This window comes from Myxocyprinus asiaticus, chromosome 15 (genome assembly GCF_019703515.2).
Source record: "Myxocyprinus asiaticus isolate MX2 ecotype Aquarium Trade chromosome 15, UBuf_Myxa_2, whole genome shotgun sequence".
In the NCBI taxonomy this organism is placed as follows: Eukaryota; Metazoa; Chordata; class Actinopteri; order Cypriniformes; family Catostomidae; genus Myxocyprinus; species Myxocyprinus asiaticus.
The window spans coordinates 9,982,276-10,003,557 of NC_059358.1; the positions used below are offsets into that span (position 1 = coordinate 9,982,276).

A 21,282-nucleotide genomic window follows, 5' to 3' on the forward strand; every position below is an offset into this window, starting at 1 on the left:
AGTACAGCTTTGAAGGCAAAACACTGTAATTTGATTAAGTGTGAATGACTGCATGTGTATACATTTGTGGCTTGTCAATTGACCACACTGCTAGTCCTGAGAGTTCTCCTAATCACCCACACTCCCACACCAAAGGCTAAAAGCAGCTTTGTACCCAAGGCCAAAGCAAGCAACAACACAAGGAGAGAAGAATAGTTCTTTGTGGTTGACTTTCCTGGGCTAGGAGGCAAAATGTAGAGGGTAGCCTGATCCTTTCCCAAAGAGTTTGAAGCTGTACAGGTGTACTGTCCTCCAGGTTTGATGTCCAGCAGCTGGCTTGAAGTGCGGTATTGCCCAATAGCCTCCTGAGAAAGAGAAAATGTGGTATCTCCATCAACGACACCATCTGGCGCAATCCACTGAACATCAGGTAGAGGGGAACCCTGAACGTGGCAGAGGGCTTTGAAGCCAGATTCTTCGCTACCTTCTGCTGATAAACCCAGGATATGTGGTGCAGCTGGCAAAAAGTACAAAGAAAAACACCAAAAAGTTATCTGTCGTTTCCTCATTCGTGCACATACCATGTTGTATCAAACCATGACCGTGACCTTGCTTATTATTCTAACTTTTCTACCATAATACCAAATATTGCACCAAATATTGATTTTGCCAAGTAAGACATGTTCCTAGATTAAAATTCTTGTTGGAACATTACATTTTATGTGTAGGGTTATGGCTGGTGTTGGGGTATGAACAACATTCTTATCAACCTATAATTTCTCTTTGATTTTAGGGGTAGTCAATGGTTAGGTTTAGGGATCGAGTTAGCACTGTGTTTGTTGGACAGAAAGTTGTTCCAGGACCAATAGCAGATGTTGAATCCAGGGCTGTCAATTTAACGTGTGATTAATTATATGAAAAATAAGGTGTTGAAAAAAATTCATTTAATCCATATGTAAATTCAGTAATAAGGATTTCTCCTACCATCTGAGCAATTCAAGCTTGAAGAACCGCCTTAAGCCCTGTACACACATGTAGCGACTTTATCGCTTAATGTCTCTAGTGGGCGTTTCTACTGCAGTCGCTCTAACGATATTGGTGGATTGCACGTCTGGCCATGTTTTTTGAAAATCTGAAAACAGATGAGGCATGTGCTAGTGAAACTTAAGATATCTCTCTACTTCAACAAGAATTCCGTTTTCTTGTCCTAAAAATTCATATTCTGCAGAGAAGAGTGTTTTTATACAAACTGCAGCAGTGCTCAATGCATCATGACATTAGTAAGATGAACAATCTATCAATGTTCAAATTAAACTCAAACAACTGACAGTTTCTTTTCCATGCATCGTTTTTTGATTATATCCATGCATGTGGTTATAGACAAATCAAACAAAACAGTAAAATCGCTTGTAGAAACTTCTCTGTTTTGCCTGTGCTCAACTCCATTATCTCGAAGTCAAGTCAATTTTATTTATATAGCGCTTTTCACAACACACATCATTTCAAAGCAGCTTTACAGGAAGTCATGCATTAACAAAAACAAAAAATGCAACCGTAATATCTATAACGTCTTACAGTGATCATTGTGTAGTTTGATTAAATATGATTGTAAAATGTGTATAGAAATTAAAAAATTAAATAATAATTGTATTTAGAACCCCTGTGAGCAAGCTGAAGGCGACTGTGACAAGGAACACAAAACTCCATAAGATGTTGGTTAATGGAGAAAAATAACCTTGAGAGAAAACAGGCTCACTGTGGGGGGCAGTTCCCCTCTGGCTAAACCACATGAATATAATTCCAATATTATTTGTGTGCAGTGCAAGTCATGGTTTGAAATTTGTAAATTAAGTAAGCGTTAATGTCCAGTGTTTTAAAAATAAAAATAAAATATTTTTTAAAGAACTTTAAAATCAATGACTAATGTCTTTGAAGTCCATCCTGGATTAACTGCAGAAGTTTACATAGATGCATTGTCCTTTGTTAGTTGGCTGATGAAGGCTTTTGTTGGCAGTTAAATGATAGTCTATGTTATCCATTTCAAGAGTGTATTCCATCAATAGACAAAGGTGATGCAGGCAGAGATTAATGAGGTGCATCGCAGTTCAACCGGCAGGTCATTTCGGTGAGGTTCGGTGGATTCCATCCTAAGTCCAAGGCTTAGGCAGTGGTATCCAATGTCTTACAGTTGGAGTTGGCATCAGCTCATCCTCTGAAGTCAAAAGACTGAAGCGATGTCTGGCTAGCACTGGCTGTAATTTGTCGTCATCTCTCAGTGACACATAGCAGTGGTGTCCGACACCAAGCAGGAACAGAGCTGGATCCGGCAGGCTCTGGAAAACCTTGGGATGTGAATCATTAGAAACAAATAGAATAAAATTTCTATTTTATGTAGAGTTATAGATCATGGTGGATGTTTCTGGTTCTGGCAGACCAAAGTAAAGCAGCCTAATTGTGAGTTGAAGGATAAATTAGGTGCATGCCTGGCTAAACAGATGAGTCTTTAGTCTAGACTTAAACTGAGTGAGTGTGTCTGCATCCCGAACAGTGCAAGGAGTTAACAATATTAAGAAGAGGTTCAGAGATTACTGGGAATACCTCTTTTAAGAGCTTAGTTGTATTGGATCTAACATACATGATGTGGCTTTTGATTTTTTGATAAGTTTTGTTAGCTCTTCATGACCGATGACAGTGAAGGATTGAAGTTGCTTCTGAGCAAAACTATGAGACACTGTTTTCTGAGGTGCTGTGACAGTTGATTGCATAGTTCCAATTTTATTTCTGATTATTTAAATTTTATCAGTAAAGAAATTTATGTCGTCATTACTATTGTGCTGTGACGGAATATCCGGTTCAGTCGATGCTTTATTCCTAACCAATTTAGCCACAGTACTGAATAAACACCTTGGATAATTGTGGTTATTTTCTCTGAGTTTGCTAAAAATATGCTGACCTGGCAGCTTTTAGTGCCTGTCTGTAGCTACAGACACTATACTTCCATGCACCTCGAAATACCTCTAATTATGTATTCTTCCACTTGTTCTCCATCTTCCGAGCTGCTCTATTGAGAGCATGAGTGTGATCATTGTACCACAGTGTGTGGCTTTTTTCTTTAATTTTCTTTAATCAAAGGGGGATGACACTATCAAGACTGCTGGAGAAGACTGTATTTATATTTTCTATTATTACATCAAGTTCTTCTAGACTTTTTGGCTTACTGAGTATGTGAGACAATTCTGGAAGATTATTAGTGAAGCTATCTTTAGTGGTCAAAAGAATAGTTCTACCTGAATGATAGCGTGGTGTAGATTGAGTGACATTAGCTGATCACAACAAACAAGAGACAAGGAAATGATCTGAGATGTCATCACTCTGCGGTAGAATTTCTATAGTATCAACATCAAATCCATATGACAGAATTAAATCTAGCATATGATTATGGCGATGAGTTGGACCTGTCACATTTTGTCTGACTCAAAGAGAGTTGAGAATATCGATAAATGCTAATCCCAGTGTGTCATTTTCATTATCTATTTGAATAGATACCAACAATTAAAGCTCTATCTACATTAACTACTAGATCAATTCACCAAGAAGAAAGAGATCTAATGTTTAGTGGCCCTACCTTTATATGATGTTTATCTTCAATGTTTTTTTTTTTGTTTTTTTCAAGCTTGACCTTTAAACATTTTTTTCTAAATGATTTAGTGAGAGTTTTGTGTTTGGTAGTTTGGGGAACAGACACAATCTCTATGTGATATCTAGGTGATACAGTCTCTATGTGTTGTAGTTTATGTGACCTATGTGACGTCTCAAGGCAGCTAGCAGACGTTCGAATTAACCAGTTTGTCTGCTTCCTGACCTGGGCCCCAGTTAGTCAAATACTATCATTATTAAGACTATGAGCCAAATTACTAGAGAGGAGAGCGGCACCTTCCCTGGAGGGATGGAGTCCATCTCATTTTTGCAGGTCAAGTCTACCCCAAACATTCTTCCAATTGTCTATAAATTCTATGCTGTGCTCCAGACACCACTCGGACATCCAGTCATTCAGTGACACTAATCTACTATAAACCTCGTCACCACAACGAGCAGGGAGGGGGCCAGAGCATAGCCATTGTCTGAGTCTGGCATTGTTTTTGCAAGTTCACACACCTCTTTAACATTATCTCTAGTGATCTCTGACTGGCGAAGCCAGACATCATTAGTGCCGACATGAATAACAATTTTAGAAAATCTACATTTAGCATTATCCAGCACTTGTAAATTTGATCTGATGTCAGATGCCCGAGCCCCTGAAATGCATTTAACAATGTTGGCTGGAGTCTCTATTTCCACGTTCCTTACAATAGAATCACCAATTAATAGGGCTCTTTCAACATGATTCTCAGTGGGTGCATCACTGAGTGGGGTGAATCGATTGGAAACCCTAACAGGAATGAGAGAGTGGTGTCACTTTGCTGAGCGAGTATGCCACTGAGATGTCACCCAATCACCCTGCTGCGGGGGCTCTTCAGCCGGAACCAAAGTGTGTGTGTTGGTTGCTGTACTACCTGCATCTGAAACAGTATCTATCGGCTTCTCTTTCTCACTGACCTCCACTAGCGTTCGGATGCGTGTCTCTAACTAATTAACCTTCTCCGTCAGCCTGACTAATTCCTTAAATTCATCACATGTTAATCCCTCACTGCTGATGGAAGAAGCTATAGTAAACATGTGGCATGAAATGTAGGAAGCAATAACATGAGCGGATGCCATGACTTACCGAAATTGTTTGTTGTTGTTGTTATGGTTGTTCTTGAGTGGCGAGGGTTTGAGATCGATGTGGTTCATAATCAGCAGATGTTTGAGATTAATGCAATAATCCGTGTAAAACAGCAGAGAAAAACGAATGCACACAGTAGAGACGCAAGATGTGGCAAGCAGAAAAAAGCAAGAAAAAAATGAGAGAATCTGGTGCAAGCGGTATTAAACATAGAAGAAACAATAGAAAGCAGAAAAACCTGAAATGGCAAAGGATAAAACAATGAACGTATAAGAATAAGAATTAGCAATGCTAAGCAGGTTAGCAAGCTACAAACACTCATGCAGCGTGCTGTCAGCAACAGGAACAGGAACAGGAAGTCCAAGTAGTCCAAGTAGTCGAAGGAGATGGGTGACATGAGCTCCAGTGAACACCGTCTTCACTCCTTTTGGTTGCCACTCCCGAAAGTTGCTCCTCATTTGCATAAAGTTACATTTTTCTCAACTTTGTCATGTTGCTCACCACACCCACATCTAGTAGCCAGAAGTCTCTGTCACTCGTGTTGCCAGAAGTCTCCAGCTCTCATTGAAAATGAATGAGAACTAGTCGCTTTGTCGTTGGAAGTCATTGCATGTGTGTACAGGGCTTTAATGTTTTTGCAAATCTAGGGCAAGAGGGGGCAGTCAACACAGTCTCAGCTTTGGGCTGTATTGGCAACGCACCTCATCAAACCAGCAAGAGCAACAGAGAAGACAGAAAAATTCTGCATTTAGGCGCAAGACACTGTAAACTGGTGAGATGCGATGCAACCAAAGTGAGATGCTCTGTCCGTCTGACACAGACGGAATGCATCCGTGCGAGATTGACAAATTTAATTGCAAAATTGCTCTCTACAGTTGGCCATTGATGTTCGATGATATGAAAATAAAAGAAACAATAAATATACTTCTAAAGTCACCTTTTGTTCTGTCTAATCAATGCTTTGTTTGTGTCCTCCCATTATAATGTAATGTATTTGAATTATTTTGTTTATACTACAGTATATATGGTTAAACACGTTTCGAACGTATAGCCACTAGGCGCAAACAATATGCATGTGAACATGATTTTAGTGTGATAAAATTGCTTACTAATCTTTTCTGTGTAAAACTACATCCAACTTTGTTGCCATGACGATGTTACACCACAAACCCTATAATCCCAGTAATTTAGTAGTCTGCTACAAAAACGATTTAAACAACTTTATAGCTCAAATAGTACACCATTTTTTAAAAGAATAATTTTAAAAAATATATGTTTTTTTTTATTATAAGCTTCACATTTCTGTCTTAAAATCCTCCAAAAATTAAAAAAAGAAAAAGAAAAGGAGGGACAAGTCAAAATGATTTTGTATTGTAATCAACATTTTGCTACAAATGCTGTCGATTGAACTTGTATTGAACCCGGAATATTCTTTAAGATTGGATACCAATACAAAATAAAGTTTTTTATTTCCAAGATTATATTAGATGCATATCATAAATATGCACATAATGAGGTCATGTGACAACAGTGTAGCACTACTGTTTAAAAAGTTAATTGTTGCATAATTCATACTGTTTCACATATGATTCTTAAAAAAAAAAATGGTAAGCAGCATTCAGTGTATACTGCACACTATGCAGTAAGCAGTACATTAGTATTCCATTCTGGACATAGCCATTAGCTATGTTCAGAATAACATACTACCATACTAATAATATTTCTGCAGTATATACACCGATAAGCCACAATATTAAAACCACCTTCCTAATACTGTGTAGGTCCCACTCGTATCGCCAAACAGTGCCAACCCGCATCTCAGAATAGCATTCTGAGATGCTATTCTTCTCACCACAATTGTACAGAGCGGTTATCTGAGTTACCTTAGACTTTGTCAGTTCAAACCATTCTGGCCATTCTCTGTTGAACACTTTCAGCAACAAGGTATTTCCATCCACAGAACTGCCACTTTTTTTGTGCATGAAAATCCCAGGAGATCAGCAGTTACAGAAATACTCAAACCAGTCCATCTGGCACCAACAATCATGCCACGCTCCAAATTACTGAGATTATATTTTTTTCCCCATTCTGATGGTTGATGTGAACATTAACTGAAGCTCCTGACCCATATCTGCACGATTTTATGTTCTGCACTGTTGCTACACGATTGGCTGATTAGATAATCGCATGGATGGTTGTTCGTGCCAGACGGGTTGGTCTGAGTATTTAAGTAATATGAACTGCTGATCTCCTGGGATTTTCACACACAACAGTCTCTAGAATTTACTCCGAATGGTGCCAAAAACAAAAAAAATCCAGTGAGCGGCAGTTCTATAGATGGAAATAATTTGTTGATGAGAGAGGCCAACAGAGAATGGCCAGACTGGTTCGAACTGACAAAGTCTACGGTAACTCAGATAACTGCTCTGTACAATTGTGGTGAGAAGTATAGCATGTTGGCGCTGTTTTGGCGGCATGAGGGGGACCTACACAATATTAGGCAGGTGGTTTTAATGTTGTGGCTGATTGGTGTACTGTAGATAAGTTTACCCAAAAATGAATATTCTATCATCATTTACTCACCCTCGTGTCATTCCAAACCATTATGACTTACTTTCTTCAGTGTTTTGAAGAATGTTGACATTTCTCCTTTTTTCTATGCAATGAATGGTGACTGAGACTGTCATTCTGCCTAACATCTCCTTTTGTGTTCAACAGAAGAAAGTTAAACGGCATGAGGGTGAGTAAATATGACAGAATTTTTGTTTGTGGATTTATGATTCCTTTAAACACACTGACTTCTCTCCAAGACATAATAGCTTGAATTATGACTTTGGTTGGGGAAATACAGAAACAAAATGATTCTTTCAAAAAATTTGATTTTATTTAAACAGTTTACTATTGTTTTCCTACCCTCTACTCGAAGGCGGGTTCCCAGTGTGTTCTCAACACTTGTATGAGGGTGCCCGGGTAACTCCACGTGACAGTAATAGCGGCCATTGTCCTTCAAGGTCGCACTGTTTATCCTGAGTGAGATGTCATGATCCCTGTGGTTGCCCTCCAAACGGTAGCGCTGGTCCTGGTCGGGCTTTGATTGGCAGTGCTGGCTGTTGTTCAGGCTTGAACAGCGGAAGAGTACAGTGGCAGCCCGTCCGTGGCCCAGGGTCCATACCACATGCATGGAGGAGGGATGCGTATGGTGCGGGTGGGTAAAGGAGCAGGGCAGCACTACAGGGTACCCTTCAATCGCCCGGACCTCAGTGGGTGCTTTCATGGACCAGCCATCATCATCTTTGGCGTTAGCTACGGAAAGAAGTGACAAGAGGTCACAATGTTTATAAAGTTTAAACTGATGTTAAGTTTTATTAAGATATACTCCATCAGATATAAAGTGTCTTCATTCTGATTTGAATTTTCTCACCTGCTATGTGAAGGAGCAGCAACAGACCTAGGGTTACACTGAACTGCTGTGTGGCCATTGCAGACGTTCTGGATTTATGGTGCAGTATGAAAAGATACAACATCTACAAGCAACATGTGCCCATTCCTGACTCACCATCACACATCACACAGAGTCATAGGGAGACACACTACTCATTCCTGCAGTCTTTAGGCTAATTCCTGTATTCTATCTATCCATCCGTCCGTTCGTCTGTCCGTCCATCCAGCCATCATCTGTCTGTCCATCTATCCGTACGTTTGCAAACTTTAAATGAGCGCTGAATTGAAGACCTGTATACTGAAATGTAATTGCAACCATGACAGGTCTCTTACAGTCCTTTAAGTATATAAGACTATAATTAAAATATAATTTTAAAAGGAAACAATCTTAAGGATAAATGTGACAATAATCCTGATGAAGAGTTTACAGTGTATCCAGGTTAATTACGTGACACTAAGTTATACAAAAATTCTTTCTCACAAAACAAACAGTTGACTTGAATACACCTGATGAACATGCTTTTTGATTTCAAAGTCATTTTGATGTTTTTTCAGGGACATTAAGTCAAAAATTAGTCTGGAGGGAGTAAATAAATAAATACAGTTTTTCTCAATCGCTTTGGCTCATTTTCGAAACAATCTTAAACATTCTCTAAACTGTAATTGCAATTGTCACAACTGTTTTATGGGACATCACAACTCTATCGCATGTCTGCAAAATGTAGTAACTCACCCAAAACATTTAATCCATGCTTCAAAACCTAGTTATTGTGTCAGTAAATTGTCCAGTGCCACCAAAATGAAACTTTTTTTTTTCATCGTGTGAGCCGTTCTGGTCAAAATGGTCAAGATGTTTTCTCACCATGACAGTCAACCCTGGAAATATTTGTTATACACTAATTTTATGTTTGTTCTACTTTTTTGTTGACACTGACTGCTTACTGTATTATACAAGAATCACACTGAGCTTTTTAGATACTGATTTCAATAGTAGGTACAAGTTTACTGGGAAAATCAATACTGTACAATACTGTAGTACACAGAAAAAGGATATGCACATTTGTATGTATACAGTAAATTAATTTTTGTTCAATGTGTTACATGTAAACAGAAACTTAACATTTGCATGTCCATTTTTACCCATTTCTTACATGTACATGTTCTTACTGCAACAATGAAAAACCTGCAACAATGTAAAAACCTGCGGTAATTTTGTAAAAAAACAGTACAGTAAATTGTACCTCCTCACAGTATGTAACACTAAAAGTTCCCATCTTCTTGGTTTGACATCCTTTTGCTCTTGTTGGTCTGGCCAGAGATTTAGCAGACATCACAAACATTTCATGTCATAGATATTTATGGAATTTACATGTATGTCTGACAGATTTTGAGAAATGAATGGACCATTTTGCATATGATGGCTTTGACAGTTTCGCTGAGAATCAACTCATCAGTTTTGTTCAGCAGGGCATGTGCATTTAGTTAGTGTGCAAATTGTAGACAGTTGTACTTACTCTTTTGCACACGTGCCAAAACACGTGCAATTTGCTTAAATGAATAAGAAATTCAAATCTGGTGTAAATAAGAAACTAATTGTTCAGAGATTTAAACTTATTGTTTTGAAAAAAATAATTATCATTTGAGAATTGAGCCAAAGCGATTGAGAAAAACTGTAAGCAACACAAAATTCTCATTAAAAGCTGAAATTCTTGAGAAAAGATATGTTGGCATAATTTGTTTGAAATAATATTTTTTTATTATTATTATTTCTTCAAAAAATTAAGCAGTGAAATGAAAATTACAATTTTGTTTTAAACTATTATAATATTTTGTCCAACAAATCAAAGTCAGGTGGTGTACCCAACATACAGGTAGCAATTCTGTTGTCATGTGACAATAAAACCATAAAACAGAGAGGACTCCTTTAGACCCTAATAACTGTATGTGATGTTAATATATATATATATATATATATATATATATATATATATATATATATATATATATATATATATATATATATATATATATATATATATATATAAAATAAAAGGCACAAGAAAATTTCCTGATCAATTTTTTTTTTTTTTTTTTTGGTTGTAGCAAATGCTATAAATGTTTTTCAAATATAAAACCAAATGGACACAGAAAATACATTTCTACTAACCTGACTCATGTTTAAAATAGATTTTAAAAGATATCTAATTTTTATCACCTTGGACAACCTTATTTGTCAATGACCCATATACAGAAGGCTCTGTTTATAATTAACAGCAGTATGCTGCATGAATAAAATGCTAGTGATGGAGGAATCATTTCCAGCCTCTTTATAGTATGCAGTATATGGCAACTTAAAAAAAAAAAAAAAAAAAAAAAAAATGTATCAAATGAATGTTCAAGAGAAACTACCTTACTTAGCAGTTCTGTAAAAGGTATTTTGGTGACAGCTCAATCACACGGATCCTTCTTTTAGTCATACCTTACCCTCTTATTTAGTCAACATACTTTTATTTTATAGTGTCTGTCTGTGAGACCAAAATGTTCTCTCTGAAGATGCTTTTACTTGGTTTACTTCTTTAATTTGTTCCTTCAAAGGTAAACATTTTTTATTTTTTTTTTTACTGATTCTAAGAGATCTAAAAATCAATGCAAAATTAAAAAAGAAATGTAACCACTGAAAACAAGTCCAGGATTTTTTTGAAGGTATCAGACACATCTTGTAACAGTTCAGTATTGTCAGTAACTGATGACAATGTTCTCTTCTCATCTGCAGTTTCAACATGTTCATCACACTGGATGATGATTGTGCAGGCTCTGGTCAACAGCTCCATCGGTCTAAGTGTGGTTCTCCCCTGTGTCTTCACACATCCAAACCAAAATATTTACACCAGCATCATCAATGTCAGTTGGATGCAGGATTGCTATAAAAACCCACCTTTTTTAAATGCACTTTGTGGAACAAGACAAATGGACAAGACAACTGCTCTGATGCCACACCACCAAAGTGATTCTTTCTTCATAGTAACCCCAGGAAAGCAGACATTTCCTTGGGTATCACTGACTTGCAGTTTACTGATACCAAACGGTACTTCTGCAGGGTGGAAATAATTATGATAGTTTTCAGAACGGGACTGGCACATTGCTTTATATCACTGGTGAGAGAGAGGGTGAGATTTATTCTGCATATGAATAAATAAATAAAATTTGTACTGTCCGCTGTCTTGAAACTAAAACATGTATTGGGGCACTTAAGCCATATTTAAAATTGTATGGCAGGGTTCCTATACATTTTGAATTTCCTTGAATTTTCCAGTGGTTTGTGATTACTGAATAAGTATTTATTTTAATTTTTTTATAATTTCCTATAGATTGCACTTTGAGCACATTTTCTTTTACATTAAATATTTTATTGCTGAAAATATTTTTTTTTACAGGTTTTACTGATGTTTCCAAATTTTCCATGACATTGGGAATCCTTGTCCAAACTTCATTGCACTAAAAACAACTAATGCGGATCTTTTCTCAGAACTAACTCCCTTTTTTTCAGTTAACTGGTCCTTAGGTGATTACTGTACAAAACTATGAACATGTTCCACTGTCGTTGACAACCAGAATGCATCCAGACATCTTAATTTTGAATATTGTCTATTGTTTTATCATTTAAAAGCTATCAAACTTCTTTTAATGAAACATTTTTGCTTGAAAATTGTTTGTGAGATCTTCCTTTAAAATAAAATGTCACTTGATTTGATGATATTTTATCTGATGCAGTGACATTCATATAATTATAAGTGTGGCTTAAGTGTCCAAATACTTTTGGGGGCCACCGTAAGTACAGATGAAATTACTGATGCTATATTTTTGTGTGTGTGATTGTCCACTGTGTAGCTCCAGCACAGATCATCAGCCTAGCACTGGATTCAGAGGCCACAGATCATGGTGAGATGCTGACATGCATTACTCAAGGGAAACCATTGCCAGAGGTGAAATGGTCCTCTGCATCTGGTGCCTTGGAAAATGTTCCAAAAAATAAATATGACCACAGCAACTACAAAGTCATCAGTTCAGTCCCCTTCTCTGACCAGGATGTGTACACTTTCCAGGCCGTGAACTCACTTGGTCAGGCTGAGAGAACATTTCCTCCAAAGAATTCTAGTCTTCTGGTGTGGATTACTGCTCTGGGATGATTGCTGTTGCTTGGCCTTGGGGTGTTTGTTGTTACTGGATTGTGAAAAGTAAGTAGGCCTACGTTGATTAGCATTTTAAGGATTTTTAAAACTGTCATTCTGATCTGCTGTATGTGCAATTCCCCCTCAAAAGGACGAAGTGCACAGAGAACCATGGAACAGTAAGACCGAATGTTATTTCATTACATTGGCCACTGAAAAGTGCATCTGTACAAAACATTTTTCACATATTGAAAAAAACATGTTGCCTATTGTTTCATGTTCCAGGCACATGGAAAATTTATAGACAGTTAAAACCTCCACCGAACAAGCCAATGACACACTAATATATGCCAGTGTCAAGTTTTACCCTGTTGGAGAGTATAATGATGTAAAGCTCATTTCGTTGTCCAATCGATTTTGTACAAAATTAAACTGAGGAATTAATAAAGTCCAGTCATTATACAGGAATATCTATATTATAATGGAGGGGGGAAAAAATGATTATATGGCAAACATGATTGTGTTGTAAAATAATAATGTTCCCTTCTAGATGGCAAAAATGAACAGTTAACATTGAAATTTAAATGATTAAAAAAAAAAAAAAATTACTCCTTTTACCTTAAATTAATTGTTACTATTAAAGAAATGCACTTTGAACTTTGTGGAACAAAGAATTAGGATTGTGGATAATAAATTATAATTATAATCTTTCTTAAAATTAACACACTACACTGGTTTTACTGCTTTTTCCATGTCTTTTTTGACTAGGTGACACATGTTTATTACCACCAGTGGGAGGTGAGGACTATATTTGTGTCATATCATAATCACATTTTATTACTGTAATTGAGGGTCAGTTAAGTTGACCTTTACGTGTATGTATACATGCATGTTCATTTGAAATTTGTTTTTAAGAGTTTGCTGAACAAACTTATGGAAACTGTAAAGAGTAAACGGACATCGAAGGGAAATAGACGTGAAGCTGATAAATGGTAGCAAGTGTCTACAAAACAACAACAACAGCAACAACAACAGTAAGTCTGGGTTTTTTATGGGAATGACAGTGCCGTTTAAAATACAAAAAATGTCAGGTTATTTTTTGTATGTAGCAGTTCGTACAAATGAATTGGCTGTTATTGTTTTTGAAGACTCAAAGCTGAATAACCATAGTTTTAATCAAAATATCTACAGTTACAGTCTACAGTTATTGTTACTACTGTAGAACCATAATAAATACATTTTTGGTATTAAACAGTTTAACTTTCTTTCTAAAACATTTTTATTTTTTTTATTTTTTTTTATGACAGTGGTAACTAATAGCAAGTAAGAAACTACAATTTCATTGCTTTTTTGTCGGGGACATTAATACATATCTGTGTGTGTGTGGACATTTTTTAGGTTACAAACTGGTAATTAAAAGGGTATTATGCTATAAATGTGGTTTATGAGGACATTTCTAGTGTCCCCATAATTCAAATCGCTTAAAAAAATATATTAAACAATGTTTTTTTGAAAATGTAAAAATGCAGAAAGTTTTTTGTGAGGGTTAGGTTTAGGGGATAAAATCTATAGTTTGTACAGTATAAAAATAATTATGTCTATGGAGAGTCCTCATAAGGATAGCTGCATCAACATGTGTGTGTGTGTGTGTTTGGGGGAAAGAAAGTGGGTCTTCATTTTACAGCATCTTAGTTTGTGGTGGAAAATGTTCACACATTCAAGAGGACATTTAAAAAAATACATTACCAGCTGTTTGGCTTTTTCCAGCATGTGACATGAGCTACGGAGTGTGTTCTTTAAACATGTAATTTTTTTCACTTCAAGGAGGATATAAAATAAAACTGACCACAAATTTTAAATGAAACAGTTAAGAAGAGTGTACAGCTGTTTTAGTTCCTCCTCTTGGTTTCACACACACACAGAAATAACTTTTGGTAAGCACGGCAAGTTGCTTAAACCAGGGTTATTTAAAATGGGCGTGGCTTGGCGGCTCATACATTATCCCTTATTGGTCAGACACGACGGGTTTAAATAGCAATCATTCTGTTTAAAACCTTCACAATGCATTTTCAACTCAATGGCTTTTACCATTTCTCAGTATCATGATTATAAAGTAAAAATTGCTACACAGAACTTACTGAACTAGCACGTTTACCGCGTTGTCACGTGGTATCTGTTACTTTTCTCAGCGATGGTCAGAATTGACCAATCGTAATCGGTTGTCATTTCACGCTTTTACTCAGTAATTTTATAAAGATTGCTGTGGCAGATTTACATTTGTATGTCAGTTACGAATCTTTTTAATTTAAATGTTTAAACCCAAATAATTTTATTTTAGGAATGACTCCACTAAGACTTTCCATCTATAGATTTGAATGCCTCTCAAAGGACAATTAAGCTTTTTGAGCCTCCAGGCGCTCTCTTGTGGACGAAAACAACATTGTGTCTAAAAGGAAACAGATTATACACATGAAATAAACTTTTGCCAATGGTCACACCCTGCTGCTGTATTTCACACTTTCAGCCGTTTGTTCCTAGTTGAGCAGCTTTATATTTTTATTATTATTAAAGTGCCCTTTCACGTTAGATTTATAAATATATCACAATGTCTCACACTGGTGTGACTACTACAACAACAACAACATCAACATCGGATGGAGGATTTTGCAACATCGGTTATGCGCGTTCATTTCAAGGATTACTGAAAATCGGCCAAGTGGTAAGAGAAAGTTATAATTCCGTCACATCGTTTATTTAATGCTGTTAACAAATTAGTTAATATATATATAATCCCAAGCAGACAGATGGTCTTTTTCTGTAGATGCAAGCAGTTTATTTCGTAAGAGTGGCTTCGTTTGCGAATTAACGGACCTTTCCATGTAATGTATTTGCTTGAGTGCGAACACCACACGACAATTTATCAGTTGATTAATTTATATTATTTAAAGTACAGCCAGTTTACTTTTAATGGGAAAAATGCTGCACTGTGTCCCTAGAAATTAGATAAATAATAATAAAAAAATACCTAATTAACAAAAATTCCAAAAGTACCACCATATGTTTTTAGACACAGTATCATAGCATGTATAATGGTAATACCATGGTTTTTGGACATGTACTATGGTAATAACAGTATTCTTTGAAGTAGCCTACCTTGGATTACCTCCATATGATACATAACATTTATATGATTAATTGTCAGTAATCAGTGCCATGCTACACCATATGTCAAAGTATTATGGCATGACCATGTTATACCATCATTGTATCATGGTACTTCCATATTTCTTTTTGTGTTAGGGGAGCATCCTCAAAAAGTTCATGAAGAGGCTCAATAATGTCTTTGTTCACTACTAGATACGGCTTGTTGTAATTTAGGGTTTGTTTTAGTGTGTGTGTTGGAGTTGGGGGTGGGGTGCTTAACTAGCAGGGATAATTTGTTAACCCTCACGCACAGAACAACTGGCTGCTAAAATGGACACAGTGATGAGAGAGATTTAGGGGCCGTTTACACGACAGCGGCGTTTTGGGGCCTGAAAACGCAAACTTTTGAAAACGGGTTTCAAAGTGCAAGTTTTTGAAAACGATGCCGTTATCGTCACCGTGTAAACATACAAAAACGTGAAGTCTGTAGGCATGCGCGCGAGTACTTCAAAACAGCGCGTGAGACATTAAAAACTACAATGGCGGACTACAGGACTGTGTTTGTGCTGCTCAAGATTAAGTTTATTTATTTATTTTTATTGCTTTAACCAACATAACATGACAGTCAAATCAACTGAAAGCATAAGAAATAAAATAAATAAATAATAATAAAAAAAATACAGATTACAAAAGGCTATAAACTATACAATATACAATGCATATAACATTAAGATTCAAAAGGGGATATTTAAGGCTTTATTAAAGTTAATACTCTTTAGCGCTTTACTGTTTTTTTTACTCCTGTTAACAAATTAAAGTAATACTTTACTTCTATTTTGAAGTGTATGAAGTTTGGTTTCTGTGATACCCATTTACATTTATGAATAATAAAAAAAATTCCATAAATCAACAATACATTTATAATATACCATGCTTTATGTTCAATTTTACTATCAAAATAAAACAAAACATCCTCTTTCCTTAAATGCATATCAATACCCGTATTCATCTTAATAAAATATTCTAAATCACACCAGAACATTTTCAAGATTAAGTTTATTGACGCTTCTCCAGCAAAGTGTAGATTTACTACATCAATACTACGACCAGCGATCGCCATCTTCGTTGTTTGTATACACCGCACTGTGGAAGAATGCTTATGTGTGCAGGTGCGTAGTGTTTCTTTACAAAGTGACATCGACAACTACTGGCCTGGCATGCATAATACAGCCTTTTTAGTCGTTTTCGCTGATCCGTGTGAACGGGGATCGTTTTGAGAACATTGTCGTCGGTACGTGAAACTTTTCAAAAACGCATAAGAAAAACGTTTCCATTTTTAGTACATCGTTGTCGTGTAAACATAGAGATTTGCGCAGGTACTCTACAACATGTGGCGCCTCAAAGAAGGACCCACCAGAATTAACCCCAATACATTTATTAGTTTATAAATATTAGTTAACCTCACTTTTTATAGTGATAGAATTGTGTTTTTTTGTATTGTCCATAATAAAAACATAAATAAAATAATATAGCATTATAATAAAAATGAGCTTATTATACAAAAATCTGTTATTCTGAGTTATACTCAGAAAAACATTTTGTAATTTCTGTAATACTTTTCCATCAGAGTAATAAGTAATCAAGGTGTACCCTACTTAAATTTGTCTTATTTAATTTTGTTTTGAACAGGTGATCCTCCTGATTGCCTTCCTATGTGTGCACTGTGAGCAGCGATGGACCAGTTACTCTGCATTTCGGTACTTTGAGGTGGTCACTGCCTGGTTCCTCATCATCTTCCTTTTCTTCTTCTTGATGTACGTGATGAGACTTCAAAGCAAAATCACATGCATTAACTGGACATTGACGGTAATTCAGCACAGTTCTTGACCTGCACTTTTTTATTACAATTTATTTATGATTTAATATTTTGCTCAATGTCTGAAAGGGTTGTTCACCTACCTTTCATTATATTTTACTGATGTGCATTCTTCTGACTCAAGATCATATAGAAGTGTATCATCACCATAAACTGACTTGCTATTTACAGGAGTTTTTACATTATGCTGTGGGAGGTATCCTGGTCTTTATTGCCTCTATAGTTGCGGCTGTGAAGAGTCATGGGATCTCAGCTTTGGTTGCTGGATCTGTGAGTGCCCTTTTGTGTTTGTAATATGTGCAGTACATGCTGCTGACTGGCCAGGGATAAGCACAAAGCCCACTTGCAGGGCCAGCCCAAGCCTTTATGGGGCCCTAAGCAGAATTTGATTTGGGGGCCCCTCGGTGCCATTAATACGATTGACTATTGTCAATGCTTGATTATTCGCACACTATACATCTAACACACCCATTATCAATTTTATTAGTTGTAGCTGTGTTGCTAACATCACACCAATGTCTGCCTGGCGTGTTTTTACCCTTCTACAGTTTTTAATTGTAACAGTAGCAAACCCACAAGAGTGGTCAGGTGTTAATTTGCACTTTAATATTCAAAGTCTTACAGTACTAAGTGGCATACTTAATGCGGTGTACTGAAAAGTAGCAGAATAAACCAGCAGACAATGCATATACTGTAAACAAGTTAACCACTTTAATTGCTTTTGGTTAAAAAAAAATAGCAATGTGCAAAAGTGCAGAACAATCAACTACAAATAAAATAACTTAAGATAAACAGTATTACATTAATAATTATTAATAGAAATATCAATCTCAGGATATTCTACAGTAAACTAAGCAAATACAAAGGCTGCTGTGCTATTAACTTACCTGCCACATCTGCTGAGGTTGAAACAGACATGGAAGGAACAGTAGGATCAGTGGATGCAGGTGCTGGTAAGTGCTCCTCGCCTGCAGAGGATGGACCTGATGAAAGATGAAAATAATAATAATATATTATTTTTATTATAATAATAATAAAAGCTAACCATGTTAGATGTCATATTAGAAGGTAATGCAACTGTCTGACAAAAACAAAAAAAGATCTCACAAAAGGCATGGTGTATCCATATAAATATATTGATCTGTGATTGTTAAAAAAAACCTCATCTGCTGTATCATCATCAGCTGGAGCACTGGCACTTGGGGCAGGTGGCAATGGTTGTGCCCCACCTCCAAAATATTTCCACAGTGCTCCTAGTGAAGTTTCATAAGAGTACATAGTTGACGGAACAGAATGTTATTTTAACAACATAAATTATAATACACAGCAGCAAGCCATCTGTACACATAAAACAACAACTCTTAATCTATAACTAGCTAATTGAGGCTTAATGATATTGGAATATAATAGCAAAGACCCCAAAATGGTAGGCTAATGTAAATAATGCTAAGCTACCAAGTTTATGGAACTGAAACTTATTTTTATTACAAAAATATATGTTATTTTTACACAGAAGACAAAAACTTTAATCTAAAACTAGCTAAGTAATATGTTGTATTATAATATATTAAGATGTCAGGGCTATTTACGGATGTTTAATCAAATGTGAACTTTCCTAAAACAAGAAGATATGCTACCTAGGCTATGTTGACTAACTAGCCAGCTAACGTTAGCTCGCAACATAGCCTAGCTACTTAACATACCTTTATCTAGCTGTTTTTTCTCTTCCTCGGTTTTTTTCTTTTTCCTTTTCTCTGCATCAGAGGGATATGTCCTTTTTTGTGACATTGCTGTTTTGCTGCAATGCTGCTGCCTCTTCAGTCAACTAACTGTGACTGTGCTTGCATCCTGCAGCCCGTTAACATAATATTGCGTTTAATATTGCGTTTTTGTATAATTACCATTGTCCATTGACATAATATATCACAAAAAAAAAAATATAAAAAATCAAGCTGTCATTTCAAGTGCTCTTGGGGGCCCCCTGGTGGCCACGGAGGCCCGAAGCAGCCGCTTAGTTTGCTTATGCCTTGGGCCGGCTCTGCCCTCTTGTGTAGGGAAGAGGAAACAGGAAGTGCATATCTGTTATTCTGAATCACGTGGTGCAAGAGTTATTGGGAAGTGCTTAAGATTGTATAAAGGTATTTTTTTGCAAAAAAAAACAATTAAAGTTTTATTTGTAGAATACTGTTTATATATTACTGCTACTAATGACTCACATAAACCTTCACAGGTGTTTGGTTTTACGGCTACTTTTCTTATTGCAATCAGCATATGGACCTCATATAAGGTCACTTGTGGCTCTCAACCAACTGGTGAGTCTGCTTTTACCATTACATAATTTGTGAAATATAAACTATGTTTTAAATACATCATAAATAAAAGCTAATTGTGAAATATAAAAGATCCTTTTCATGTGCTGGAGGGAAGAAATTATAAAAATAATGTTGAAGTAAGCTGAACACTAGATTGACAGAACAGATCTGTTGAATTTGCTCAGTTTCATTGCATATTTTTAATAGTTTCCTACTTACATTCTCTTAAAGGTGCCGCAGTGTAAAGTGATGGAAGACGGCGTCTTATCAGCAGGATGTAGCTAGGAAAATTTGTAGTTTGTTCTACAGTAGTTATACACCGATCAGCCACAACATTAAAACCACCTGCCTAGTATTGTAGGTCCCCCTCTTGCTGCCAAAACAGCACCAACCCGCATGATATTCTTCTCGCCATGATTGTACAGAGCGGTTATCTGAGTTACCGTAGACTTTGTCAGTTCGACCCAGTCTGGCCATTCTCTGATGACATCTCTCATCAACAAGGCATTTCCATCCACAGAACTGCTGCTCACTGGATGTTTTTTGTTTTTGGCACCATTCGGACTGTTGTGTGTGAAAATCCCTTGAGATCAGCAGTTACAGAAATACTCAAACCAGCCCATCTGGTACCAACAATCATCCATGCAATTATCTTGTCAGTCAATCATGTGGCAGCAGTGCAGTGCATAAAATCATGCAGATACGGGTCAGGAGTGTAGGGGATTACAGCTTGGGCCCGTAGACCAGTAGGCTTGGAATGAAGACCAGGAGTCGAGGTGTCAATCAAATTAGTTGAATTTTACTGAAGAGAGTTGTTTGCAAAATCAAATGGCAGAAGTCAGCAGTACGAAAGCCTCTGATTTTGAAGACAGGAGAATCATAAACTGTGGACGGAAATGCCTTATTGATGAGAGAGGTCAACAGAGAATGGCCAGACTGGTTCGAACTGAAAAAGACTATGGTAACTCAGATAACCGCTCTGTACAATTGTGGTGAGAAGAATATCATCTCAGAATGCTATTCTGAGATGTGGGTTGGCGCTGTTTTGGCGGCACGAGGGGGACCTACACAATATTAGGCAGGTGGTTTTAATGTTGTGGCTGATTGATGTATGATGGGTACTTTAAGGACCTGAAAGAGACTATGTTGTAGATGCTGTATTCAAGATCTCTTCATCAAAACTTTAATGCCTTAATAAATCTAATTGTCTCTCATCTCATCCTGCTCAGAGGCTGGGACCAAACTTTGAATTTGGCTGTCAGACTAGGTTTATTTGAAGAGTGAATCTTTGGTATATTTATCTCACATGTCTGTAGCTAAACAGGGCCATTTATACACAGGAATGTTTACATTATTTATTTGACAACATATCATGTGGTGGTGATTTGATTCAATGCCTGCAATGTTCATTTAGTATTGATGCAGTTTCACAGTGTTATAACAAGAGTTGAAGTGTATTTTTGCTTTTCACAGTATGTATTTATTATTCTAATATGTACCAGTACTGTAAAGTTTAAAGAATGTATTTTTGGCTTTCTGAGTGCAATTCACTTTGTTTTGTACACTGCACTATAAAAAGTCTTTACTTTTACTTTA

The 21,282-nt window shown here is 36.5% G+C and overlaps 2 protein-coding genes across 3 annotated transcripts; one reads left to right on the plus strand and one right to left on the minus strand.

The window, feature by feature from the left end:
• Window positions 1-74: 74 nt before the first annotated feature.
• Window positions 75-8,439, minus strand: si:dkey-11p23.7 (V-set and Ig domain-containing protein). Its single transcript, XM_051719711.1, has 3 exons — window positions 8,166-8,439; window positions 7,658-8,047; window positions 75-496 (listed from the first exon to the last, which is right to left on the minus strand). The coding sequence occupies exons 1-3, from the start codon at window positions 8,266-8,268 to the stop codon at window positions 75-77; spliced, it is 915 nt and encodes a 304-aa protein (XP_051575671.1). The 5' UTR covers window positions 8,269-8,439.
• Window positions 8,440-14,811: 6,372 nt separating this feature from the next.
• On the plus strand, window positions 14,812-21,282 carry LOC127453497 (CKLF-like MARVEL transmembrane domain-containing protein 7). Of its 2 annotated transcripts, XM_051719914.1 has the most exons (5): window positions 14,814-15,073; window positions 17,188-17,364; window positions 17,546-17,644; window positions 19,605-19,686; window positions 19,918-21,282. In XM_051719914.1, the coding sequence occupies exons 1-5, from the start codon at window positions 14,960-14,962 to the stop codon at window positions 19,929-19,931; spliced, it is 486 nt and encodes a 161-aa protein (XP_051575874.1). In that variant the 5' UTR covers window positions 14,814-14,959; the 3' UTR covers window positions 19,932-21,282. The 2 variants fall into 2 exon arrangements, with proteins under 2 accessions (XP_051575873.1, XP_051575874.1); XM_051719913.1 differs by having other exon boundaries at window positions 14,812-15,073; window positions 19,605-21,282.

Excerpts from the sequence above, each read along its gene's own strand:
- LOC127453497 (XM_051719913.1), top strand. The coding sequence starts at position 14,960 with ATGTCTCACACTGGTGTGACTACTACAACAACAACAACATCAACATCG. Across the intron at positions 17,365-17,545 it reads GCATTAACTGGACATTGACG|GAGTTTTTACATTATGCTGT; the intron begins GTAATTCAGCAC and ends TGCTATTTACAG. Across the intron at positions 17,645-19,604 it reads CAGCTTTGGTTGCTGGATCT|GTGTTTGGTTTTACGGCTAC; the intron begins GTGAGTGCCCTT and ends AAACCTTCACAG.
- si:dkey-11p23.7 (XM_051719711.1), bottom strand. The coding sequence starts at position 8,268 with ATGTTGTATCTTTTCATACTGCACCATAAATCCAGAACGTCTGCAATG. Across the intron at positions 8,048-8,165 it reads GCTGCTCCTTCACATAGCAG|CTAACGCCAAAGATGATGAT; the intron begins GTGAGAAAATTC and ends TTCTTTCCGTAG. Across the intron at positions 497-7,657 it reads AACCCGCCTTCGAGTAGAGG|CTGCACCACATATCCTGGGT; the intron begins GTAGGAAAACAA and ends ACTTTTTGCCAG.